We start from the raw sequence: 12,009 nt of genomic DNA, 5'->3' as shown, positions 1-12,009 counted from the left end.
TACATTATTAAGATATTTACAAAAAGTAAGAAGGAAAAATAAGACGGGTATAACTGCTTTTATTCATGAAAAATCAGGATCAACGTGTTTATGTGCAATTTACCTCAGAAAACCAATGTCTTCATCTAATTGAGTAATGTATACATTTTGCTAGAGACCGACACTTCATTAAGTTAAGTAATCTTAAAAGGGAGGGAGTCTTTAATTGGGGGGTTCTAAAAGAGACGTTGGGGGTATGAATCCACTGTACAACAAGCATCTTTGATCCTCAGCGGTCAGTATGGGGGTCCGAAGCAGTACACTGGAATGGGAACCGCCCCCGGAGCCAGCGCAGATGTCGGACGCCGGCTCTAACGTGGACTATTACCTGGTGGGGTCCCAGGTGGTCCTGGAACATTCCAGCGAGAGCTTGTGCCGCCCAAAGGTCAATGTGACTATGGAGTGTGACGAGCTGTACGCCATGCTGGGCGAGCAGTACAGCAAGCGCTACCGCATGCTTTACTTCGGCCGGGCCCCGGGAGACATCAGCTGCCACTATTTCAGCCAGGGCTTGAGGGTCATCTTTCAAGGTGTGTGTGTTTGTGTGTGTGTGTGTGTGTGTGTGTGTGTGTGTGTGTGTGTGCACGCATACTTGAGTTCATAACAGTTTGTGTATCTGACTTGTAAAATTGATCGTTTGTAAATTGTTATAGTTTACTTTGATATATATTTGAATTTACATTGTGTACAGAATTGTTTATTTGTGTAGGTATTTTGTGAGGCGCTTAGAACTTTGCATCATTGAAATATCCTCAGTATAATAACTATTACGTGATTGTTTTCGTTCATTTGTAGATCTTTGTTTCCCCCTTCAAATGCATATGCAACGATTGTTATTGTAATGGAGAGTAATTGATTTTTTTAAATGTTCATCATGTACATTACTTTGTAATTGTCTAATTTTTATTTATTTTTTATGTTTTAGGTGCTTAGAACTATGTTAAGATTTGCGCAATATAAATACTCTTATTATTATTGTTATTATTATTGTGAAGGTTACTTCCGCATGAACCCTAACCTGGGAGAGCGGTACGGAGACCCCATCTCGTGGCAGCTCCGCGTGGACAGGAGCTGGTTTCAGACGCTGGTTAACTTCGGAGGAGCGTTCACCCTTGAGACCAAGCGTGTGGTTAACACTAACACCCTAGTGGACTGCATCGCAAGGAATACGCAAAACGGCGAACGTCTGGTCTGTGCTACAGTGACAGGCCATTGCAGGACTCAGACAACCAGACAACTGACCTGTGGTTACAGCCCACGTGAGTACTTTTTTTTTCTCCCCCCAATATCTTGGAATTTGTCATATTGAGGAGGGGGTGAAAGGGAAGGATGTCATGGGGGGAGTGCGGAGAGGGAAAGCTAAACGAACGAGAACGTTTATTTATGTTTGGGGAACCAGCTTCAGAGCAATTCAGGTGTATGTAACTATCAGCCTTCCAATGTCCCAATGATCAATAATGTTCACACACACACACACACACACACACACACACACACCACACACACACCACACACGTTCACACACACACACACACACACACACACACACACACACCACACACGTTTTGCAAAGATATTTATTTTTATTTTTATTTTATTTTTAATACCCTTTACTCAAGTGACACTAACTGGCTAACACTATCATACATGTATCCAAGTTGTCTGCATGCTTAGTGATACATGGCCAGTCTACAGTTTGAATGCAGTAGAAGTCTGTGTGCTGAATATGGTCATATCTGTAGATATTTGATTGTATAGTGTAGGAATGGACTGTTACATTTTGAATTCAAAGATGGTAGGCATGGGTTTTTTTTATGAGAGAGGATATGATTTGGTATGCTTTTACCTGCCTCTCTACATTTTTTCACCTGAATGTAATACGTACCAGCTATGCTCTCCATCAGAAGTTGTATAAGGATTGTGTGTGTGTGTGTGTGTGTGTGTGTGTTTTGACATTTTTGATCACGTGATACCTTACATTCAGACATCGGAAGGCTGACAGTTAAGTTCATATACCTGACATTTTGTGAAGCTGATTCCTGCAACATGAATAAACGTTCTCCTTCTTTGGGCCCTCTCTTTCCGCAGCCCCCACCCCTCTGTGTGTGTGTGAGTGTGAGTGTGTGTGTGAGTGTGTGTGTGTGTGTGTGTGTGTGGTGTGTGTGTGTTTGTGTGTGTGTGTGTGTCCCTGTATCACTTTTTGTCTCTGTGAGTGTGTGCAACTGTCTGTCACTGTGTGTCACACTGTTCGTGTGCATGTATGTTGATCTTTGTGCACATGCGTACAGGATTTGTTATATGTGCAGACAATGCTGTGGACATGTTCTTTGAGGTGCCGTGCCCTGTGCCGAGCGAGAGCTACATGTACAACATCGCCCTGGTGCCCGTGCGCATAGAGTTCAGCGGCCCATTTGTCATCTTCTTTCCCAAAATCGCGTGCGACTGGATGGCCACGTTCAACTCCCACCTCAGCCAAGGCTGGAGGCTCATTGACATCTACATCGACTATCCCATGGTTGAACAGGTACTGTACGAGTACTTGCGACAGAGTTTTTTTAATTTCCAGTCAGCAACTAAAAAATGGCACATGTTCGTTGGCATGACGCAATAACAGAAGTGCAAAAAGCATGCTGGGTTAATAGCTTGTTAGTTCTAACCCTAGAGGCGCTATAAGGGGAACAACTCTCACTAAGAATCTGAATTATATGAGTTACGTAGGACCTATTACTAAACATGCACATACAGTCTTCCACATCAGCCTTTTCTTACTCTTTCCCTTTCGACTTCAGTGATTCTGCTTGCCGTTTTCCAAACCAGTATCTCTTTAGTTTTACAAGTACAGTTTGTGGCTCTCGCAAAATTTGGTCAGTGTGTCTTGCCTGACAGTCATATCAAGTTAATACTTTATGTACTGAATGAACATTGGAATTTTCTTCTTAGAGCCATGTGACGTCTGAGTCCAAGTAAAGCTCATAATTACTTTGTCAAAGTATTTTACCCAAGTTGATCTTCTGAATGAATGGTTCAAGTCCAGTTTCTTGCAGTTGAATGTAGGCAAAACAAAAGAAATGATTTTTGGAGGAAAGAGTGATAATTGTGGTCCCCAAAAAGTGAGAATAAGCGACAAGGAAGTTGAACTTGTGGAAACCTTCAAATATCTTGGGGTTTCAAGTGACAATAAGCTGACTTTTAGTGATCATGTTCATGCTGTTTATAAGAAAGCTCAGCAGCGACTTTCTCTTCTCAGGAAGCTTAAATATTTTAATGTCAATCAAAGTGTTATGGAACTTGTGTATCGCAGTTTGATTGAAAGCATACTGACTTTTAACATTGTGACATGGTATGGTACCACAAATGTTAAAAACAAAGCTAAACTCCACCGCATTGTTGCGACGGCTAGCAAGCTTGTTGGGCAACCCCAACGACAGCTGACCAGTCTCTACGAAGCTGCCATTAAGCGGAAAGCTCTCAAAATTGTCCGTGATCCGATCCATCCTCTCAACCCCTGTTTCGAAATTCTCCCTTCAGGTAAACGTTATAAGGTCCCTTTGGCACGCAAAAACCAGTTTAAAAAGTCATTCCTGCCTTCTGCAGTCACCATTTTAAATTCTTCTCGCATCACGTAGAGGCTGGTCGGCTGGGAAAAAACAAACAATGTGTACATGTGAAGGTGTGTGGGAAATATTTGTAATGTGATTACTCGGCTGTGAAACCCAACTCCTGTGATATGAGAGGGTAAATTTACATAGTGCAATGTCATATTTGATTGTATCCCTTTTATGTTTTATGTTTTATGTGTGTCGTCCTATACAATTGTTGTTATAATCGTTTACAGGCAGACAGGGTGTGCCGAAGAAAAATTTCCATTTTTATGTAATATTTTAATGGACAATAAAGTGCTGTTATTGTTATTGTTATTGTTATTATTTAGACAGCTAGCCCTGACTTAAAAATAGTGCATGTTTGTGTGCGTTCAATCATAAGAGATAAAGGATTTCTAACTTAAATCAATGATACATAACTGTTATTTGTATTTTTGGCGCGGTCACGGAGGAACACTGACTGTCTCGATCTGTGTAAAATGTCATATTTTTCCCAAAAATACAAATAACGTATACCGTATTTTGCAACTTTTTTCTCAATCTTGACCCCTGCGAAAGCGCCCTATGTGTTGTTAAAATAGAAATCCCAGGCCAAGTTTCATCTCAGACATCAAAGAGACCGCCTGAGTACCAGTCAAACAACTTGTGATAATGCATGTTTCAGCTACTAGGTACTACCCTGGCCAAGTTTCCTCTCAAGACAGCAAAGATCAAAGAGACGCCCCATAGGTTAAACTCGGTCACTGACCCCGGTGCAGCAAGTGTTTCCTCAGATATGACAGGGGAACCACCTCTCATAGCTAAAACTGGGTCATTGACCCCTGGGAAGAAGGTCAGTGTCTATAAACAAGGCCACCCAGCTATCACAATGGACCTGCCTTTGATCTCCCGGCACACACAGAGCACACATATTTCCACTCTGTATTCTTCCTTTGATGTGTGGCTTATAGACTGGAAACACCTAATGTGATGTTTTTTCTCAATTTTACCTCAAAAGTGGGGGTTGCGCCCTATATAAGGAACCGCCTTATAGTCCCGAAAGTTCGGTAATAATTTAAAAAAAAAAGGTGAAGTCAAAATAAAGCTGAGATTATTTTCAGTGTCTAAAGAGATCTCTGTGATTACGTGCCAACAGATGCGGACACCACCCAAACTCCGCAGACGTTTGTGTGGAGCCATTGAGACCAACGCGCTGTGGATCTTTGAGAAGCCGAAATCCAAAGCGGAGGATTCCAGCCCGCTGTATGAAGGCACCATGGTGGAACAACTGGTGCCCCTCAAGGCAGTCAAGGCAGGCCTTGGGATTCAGTCAACACATGACTGGATGCCGGTGATCCGTGACATGGGGAGCCGGGGGTGGGAGCTTGCCTGTGTGGTGGAGTGTCACTCTGTGTTACAGCCCAGCTTTGGGAAGGTCATACTCAAAAGTCTCCTCTTCTTTCAGAGACCTCTTGACGGGTGCAGTGGCCAAGCGGATAAGACAACCACCACGGAAGGTTGAGTTTTCGAATCCCGGCTGCGCCTGGCGGGTTTAGATTTTTCCGATTTTCCAGGTCAATTTATGTGCAGACCTGCTAGTGAACTAACACCCGTCGTGTGTACACGCAAGCACAAGACCAATTAAGTGTGCGAGGAAAGATCCTGTTATCCATGTCAGAGTTCAGTGGGTTATAGAAACATAGAGAATACTACATGGCTTGCTGTGTCGTACCAGATTTACACGAGCTGTAACACTGAGCAATACAGACATTCGTTTTTCCCAAAGACTGTAGTGGCCTGGAACCAATTAGATGAAGAAACTGTAACCTCGGCATCGACCGAGAGCTTCAAGTCGGCGCTGGCAGTAGCCAGACGACGATAAAGAACTAGCTGCGCACCCCCCACTCCGCTGCAACAATGCCAGACATCTGGATGACTTGTTCTACAAGTGCAGCATAACAGACAGATACAGATACAGATACAGAAATGTTGAACTGCGAGTGAAAGCGAGCTGTTCACTATTTGAAAAAGCAACGAGTGTAAACCTGGTACGAAACAGCAAGCCATGTAGTATTCTGTTTATTCTACCATAGACCTATATTTCTACTATAGGTCCCTGATTCTACATACTGTTCTTACGTGTATTTTACTGAAAATGTCCTGCAGTCGAGGCAGCTAACTTGGAGACGCTTGTTTTGGAACCTTGATCTCTTCTAAAGCCTCGTGCAATCTATTACGTCAAAGTAAAGAAACGTCACTCTGAAAGTGTGGCGGACGTGTTAGTTCTAAAAATTCATCGAGGGTAATTAGCGAGCGCAATTTTTTTCTTCTATAATGACGTTTGTCTTGGTGACTTTGGCATCATAAGCAGTGAAAAAACAGGTCCCTGCCAGACTTGCTTGACATGACCTCATTTACATGATATACACACGTGTAATTTGAACGATTATTATCTCACGAGTGTCTCTCTCACGATCACGTATGTAGGATAAATAAAAATACTATGCATGCATCTCCCGGAGTCGGTGATCGCTGCCTAGAAGTAATGGCTCCCTTGAAAGTAGAGACCTCTTGAGTAGGTCTTACCTGCTTTGGGGTTGTTCAGTATTGTGCCAAACTTTGCAAAGATCACGCTCAAAAGTTTCCTTTTTTCAGGAACCTCTTGCAAATTTGCTGACTGTTTGAATTAAAAAAAAAATTGGGCTGAGTATGTTTGTTTGTTCGTTCATGGGCTGAAACTCCCACGGCTTTTACGTGTATGACCGTTTTTACCCCGCCATTTAGGCAGCCATACGCCGCTTTCGTAGGAAGCATGCTGGGTATTTTCGTGTTTCTATAACCCACCGAACTCTGACATGGATTACAGGATCTTTTTCGTGCGCACTTGGTCTTGTGCTTGCGTGTACACACAGGGGTGTTCGGACACCGAGGAGAGTCTGCACACAAAGTTGACTCTGAGAAATAAATCTTTCGCCGAACGTGGGGACGAACTCACGCAGACAGTGGCCAACTGGATACAAATCCAGCGCGCTACATCCCCGCCCAGGCTGAGTATTATGCACACTTTTCTACAAAATAGAGGCGGTTTTCTGCAAGCCCGTAGGTTTATGACTGTAAATGTTTCAATGTTTGCATTTTCTATTTCAGCTGATAGCAAGTATTTTAGCAAAGCTTTAGACATTATGTGGAATCATGTGGAATGTAGATGTCATTCTGGAATCACCAAGCTTAGTATTAAGCTCACACCTCTAAGTCAACTACTTTTTCAACAAACTCTTCTATTGGTCCTGTTTTTTTCTTCCAATTTTGTTTACCCGTTTGGCTGAATGTAATGCATTATTTTTCCCAAATTTAGTAAGCCCATGGATCCGTGACTGTAGATATTGCATCCTTGCCTTTTAACCCTCATCTGCGAGCCAGTGTTTTAGTACAGCTTTATGCGCCACATCTGCTGAAAATCTGTCTATTTGTGTAAAATGTACGAGGAATCTTCGTTACAAGGACAGGTTACAGGCGATTTTGCCTCAAATATGTCTTTAGTGCAATAAACTATGGTGGGAAAAACTCTGTTGGGTCTATTTAATTTTATGGGGTATGGTAGAATTGCGCCCCCGGATGCCAAGACAAAAACGCAGTAGCACTGGCCAGGGCTGAGTTGACGAAGCCAAAGTGGATGCCACCCGAATGGATGCTAGGCAATCGGATTGGTTGAAATTAAGATTTGTTGCCATTTCAACCACTCAGACTCGCGACTTGTTCCCACCCAGTTCGGTGTCATCCAAATTTTACTTCGTGCACCTCGGCCTAAGAAACAAAGCTAGCGTGGCACCCCAGTGAATAAAGACAACCGATATGCATTTGTATTTTTAAAGGAGGCATCATCTCAAGCCAAAACTCTCATTTATGCAGTGCCTCCTCAATCTGATGCTTTTTTTTCTCTCCAAAAAAACATCAGGTGGTGGGTGACAACTCTGCCACAGCCCTTGAAAACTCTGACAGAGTATTTTCCACCATTTTTTTCTATTTGCCATAGTTTGCCAGTACATGCATCACACTGATAATTTATTTACTGTTGTTTTCTTTGGGCAGTTTCGCGTATATATATATGTACATTTATAAATTTTGCTGTTCCGCAAAAGGTTTTATGATGGCACGGGGCAATTGTTAGTTTTTTCCTAGAGGGGGTATATGATAATTAAGAACCAATTAGAGACCCACTTGCCTGATAAGGAAAAGCCAATCAGAACTCCAGTTTAGGTCATGTGTAATTAGCTAGGCATCACTCGCAAGACAACATTTGACCGGAAAAGCATTCCAAATTTCCTGCGTTATTATTTGTCTGACAATTTTCATGTGCAATGTTTCTGGCTGATCATTTGTGACAGCGTACAGAAAAACTTAGTGCAGGCTATTTTTAGTACTTTCCACAAACCTGGGCAAGGGGTCCTTGCGTGTTTCAGGAGCATGAACTTTTAAAACTAAGAAACATGGACAAATTAAGTGGGTTTTTTTTCTTGAATGTTGTTCAACATTTTTCATTCTAGAATATTACATTGAAATCTCATTTTGTCAACAACAACAAAGAAAAAAAGAGGTCACAGACACAGTGCATCACACCAGGTTTTCTTGTGCACTTAGACATTTATTCTCTTGTGTATTTTAAGGCATTTTCACGGCTTCAAAACTAGCGTATCACCAACTCTTGTCCCAAATAGAAATAGTTTCTGAGAGGACGTAAACTCCCCCCTTTAGTTTTCAAAACTAAGAAATGTGGGGAAAATGTGTGCTTTTTTCTGGCATGTTATTGAACATTTTTCATTCTAGAATATAACATTGTAATGTCATTTTGTCAACAACAAAAAGAAAACAAGTCGCGTAAGGCGAAAATACAACATTTAGTCAAGTAGCTGTCGAACTCACAGAATGAAACTGAACGCAATGCCATTTTTCAGCAAGACCGTATACTCGTAGCATCGTCAGTCGACCGCTCATGGCAAAGGCAGTGAAATTGACAAGAAGAGCGGGGTAGTAGTTGCGCTAAGAAGGATAGCACGCTTTTCTGTACCTCTCTTTGTTTTAACTTTCTGAGCGTGTTTTTAATCCAAACATATCATATCTATATGTTTTTGGAATCAGGAACCGACAAGGAATAAGATGAAAGTGTTTTTAAATTGATTTCGACAATTTAATTTTGATAATAATTTTTATATATTTAATTTTCAGAGCTTGTTTTTAATCCAAATATAACATATTTATATGTTTTTGGAATCATAAAATGATGGAGAATAAGATGAACGTAAATTTGGATCGTTTTATAAATTTTTATTTTTTTTTACAATTTTCCGATTTTTAATGACCAAAGTCATTAATTAATTTTTAAGCCACCAAGCTGAAATGCAATACCGAAGTCCGGGCTTCGTCGAAGATTACTTGACCAAAATTTCAACCAATTTGGTTGAAAAATGAGAGCGTGACAGTGCCGCCTCAACTTTCACGAAAAGCCGGATATGACGTCATAAAAGACATTTATTTATCAAAAAAACGTCTGGGGATTTCATACCCAGGAACTCTCATGTCAAATTTCATAAAGATCGGTCCAGTAGTTTAGTCTGAATCGCTCTACACACACACACAGACAGACACACACACACACACACACGCACATACACCACAACCCTCGTCTCGATTCCCACTCTACGTTAAAACATTTAGTCAAAACTTGACTAAATGTAAAAAGAGATGTGCATAATAATTGCCTCATGTCTTTTGAGGTATTTTTATGATTTATTCACTGGTGTCTTTTGAGGCATTTTATTATTTTCATTTTCCATGCAATTTATTCCGGTGACATTATTGATCAAAACCTTTATTGATGTATTTTAATTGTTGCTGTTGTTGACTGTTCATCTGACCATTATGCATGAGCATGTATCTTTTTAACTGCAACATTAAGACACATTCCTGGAGAAATCTGGCTAATAACAGATTTCGTATTCTGTAGTTTTGCACAATGTTTCTCTTTTTACAGCATTTATCATGTACCATGATCTTCCTCGTGATATAAATGAGATCTTATCTTGTATTTTAAAGAAAACACGCAATAATTGTTATACTGTACACACGGTTTTTGTGGATTGTAGATCTAAAGATAACTATCAGCAAAGCTTGTGAGTTTTTTAAATGCTGTCTCTACTGTGGAAATATAACCTGTGTGATTTTGCATCCTCAGGAGAAACAGAGGAGGGGGGGGGGGGGGGGGGGGGGCGGTGGGGTGGGGGTAAACCATATGTACGTAGATAATATACCAGGGAATGCAAAAACTGATGGAGTGTAACACTGTAAGGAGTGTGTTTTTTTTGTTTGCTCATTTTTTAAATTTTTGTCTAGAGAACCCAGGGGTCATGTGACTGTGTGTGTGTGTGTGTGTGAGTGCAGAATGGGAATTTTTGTATGAGTTAACTTCTGAACAGACACTAGTGGCTTTTTGACTCACATGCGAAGCAAAAGTGAGTCTATGTACTCACCCGAGTCGTCCGTCCGTCCGTCCGTCCGGACATCCGTCCGTCCGTCCGGAAAACTTTAACGTTGGATATTTCTTGGACACTATTCAGTCTATCAGTACCAAATTTGGCAAGATGGTGTATGATGACAAGGCCCCAAAAAACATACATAGCATCTTGACCTTGCTTCAAGGTCAAGGTCGCAGGGGCCATAAATGTTGCCTAAAAAACAGCTATTTTTCATATTTTTCCCATTTTCTCTGAAGTTTTTGAGATTCAATACCTCACCTATATATGATATATAGGGCAAAGTAAGCCCCATCTTTTGATACCAGTTTGGTTTACCTTGCTTCAAGGTCAAGGTCACAGGAGCTCTTCAAAGTTGGATTGTATACATATTTTGAAGTGACCTTGACCCTGAACTATGGAAGATAACTGTTTCAAACTTAAAAATTATGTGGGGCACATGTTATGCTTTCATCATGAGACACATTAGGTCACATATGATCAAGGTCAAGGTCACTTTGACCCTTATGAAATGTGACCAAAATAAGGTAGTGAACCACTAAAAGTGACCATATCTCATGGTAGAAAGAGCCAATAAGCACCATTATTCCCCCCTCTGCTTCTTTACCTCTGTAAACTTGTAGGGGTAGTTATTTTTCGATAATGACCCAGCAACCAAACAAATAACGACCCAGCAACAGCCTGAATCCTCGATAGTGCAATGGGTTGAGAGGTTGTTCTGTTTCGGTACTACTTTTTGCGACTGAAAAGTTCAGAACGCTCTAATGTACGAAGTATACATCTCTGGAGCAAACAATACAAACATACCGCATTTAAATTAACAACTACAGGCCTGAACACATGAATCTCCATATAAAATCCATGAGTTCGGTTGTTTTCTGAATCTCATCTGCCGTGGCTCAAGCCGTTCATCACAAGCAATTTCCCAAGGCAAGTAACTCATACTTTGTCTAGCGACAAGAGTAGTTCCCCTTCTTTTCACTCAGTTCCTTCGACAACAGACTGCAATCCGACGGTCAGTTTTCAACAATATTTCATTTAATAAACAGATCACACGCAACCAAATGCACACATCTCATCAATTTAAACAACATAAAGGGGTTTCATACACTATTTTCCCCGGAAAACGGAACTTCATACAGTTTTTAACGTTGGAACACGGGTGCAAAAGTTCGTCTGCTAGTCCCATTTGACGAAAAAACATTACCCTAAGCGATACCAAAACATATACAGAACACACAATATCTGCCTTTGCCGCCACAGCAGAATAACAGCATATCTGTGTACTTGATTTTAGCCTAAAATAGGAAAACTGACAAGAAGTGTTAACAGAATGGAATGATTTGCACGGAACTATACAACCGCGCATTAATCGATCGCCTGCGCAGGTTGACTGGTTGAGAGAATAGGATTCGATCAAACTTTCGCAAAAAAACTCCTCTTTTCTTTGAATAACTGAAGAAAGGAGGAATAAAGAGGTTACACACCTCGTCTCAGTGATTATCAAAAATAATGGTCTCAGTTCGCGGTCATGAAAAAGCTCGCTAAAGCTCGCATTTTTCATGATCCGCTAACTTCGACCATTATTTTTGATAATCACTGAGACTCGGCATGTAACCTCTACTTGTACTTCCTATGTCTTGAATTAACAGCTTTGTGTTGCATGACCTTGGATGACCTTGACCTTGGGTCAAGGTCACATGTATTTTGGTAGGAAAAATGTGTAAAGCATGTGAGTCGTATGGGCTTTGCCCTTCTTGTTGTTAAATTAATTCATACAAAATTCTCACACAGCACAGAGAGCGTTTAGGTTCTTGACTTTTAGTACTGGGAGAGCTGGTCTTATCCTTGACTTTTAGTAC

General features: G+C 41.0%; 1 protein-coding gene across 1 annotated transcript; it reads left to right on the top strand.

Annotated features, from left to right (window-relative positions):
• Window positions 1-193: 193 nt before the first annotated feature.
• On the top strand, window positions 194-7,566 carry LOC138968264 (uncharacterized). The gene is made up of 4 exons (XM_070340827.1): window positions 194-569; window positions 1,035-1,298; window positions 2,346-2,563; window positions 4,777-7,566. The coding sequence occupies exons 1-4, from the start codon at window positions 281-283 to the stop codon at window positions 5,140-5,142; spliced, it is 1,137 nt and encodes a 378-aa protein (XP_070196928.1). The 5' UTR covers window positions 194-280; the 3' UTR covers window positions 5,143-7,566.
• The last annotated feature ends 4,443 nt before the right edge of the window (window positions 7,567-12,009 follow it).

The sequence above is a fragment of the Littorina saxatilis genome, linkage group LG6 (genome assembly GCF_037325665.1).
Source record: "Littorina saxatilis isolate snail1 linkage group LG6, US_GU_Lsax_2.0, whole genome shotgun sequence".
In the NCBI taxonomy this organism is placed as follows: domain Eukaryota; kingdom Metazoa; phylum Mollusca; class Gastropoda; order Littorinimorpha; family Littorinidae; genus Littorina; species Littorina saxatilis.
This window is presented reverse-complemented; position numbering and strand designations above follow the sequence as displayed.

What these genes read in the sequence shown, in the direction of transcription:
- LOC138968264 (XM_070340827.1), top strand. Translation starts at nt 281, where the DNA reads ATGGGGGTCCGAAGCAGTACACTGGAATGGGAACCGCCCCCGGAGCCA. An exon ending in CTTGAGGGTCATCTTTCAAG is followed by an intron (nt 570 to 1,034) that starts GTGTGTGTGTTT and finishes ATTATTGTGAAG; the next exon opens with GTTACTTCCGCATGAACCCT. An exon ending in GACCTGTGGTTACAGCCCAC is followed by an intron (nt 1,299 to 2,345) that starts GTGAGTACTTTT and finishes TTATATGTGCAG; the next exon opens with ACAATGCTGTGGACATGTTC.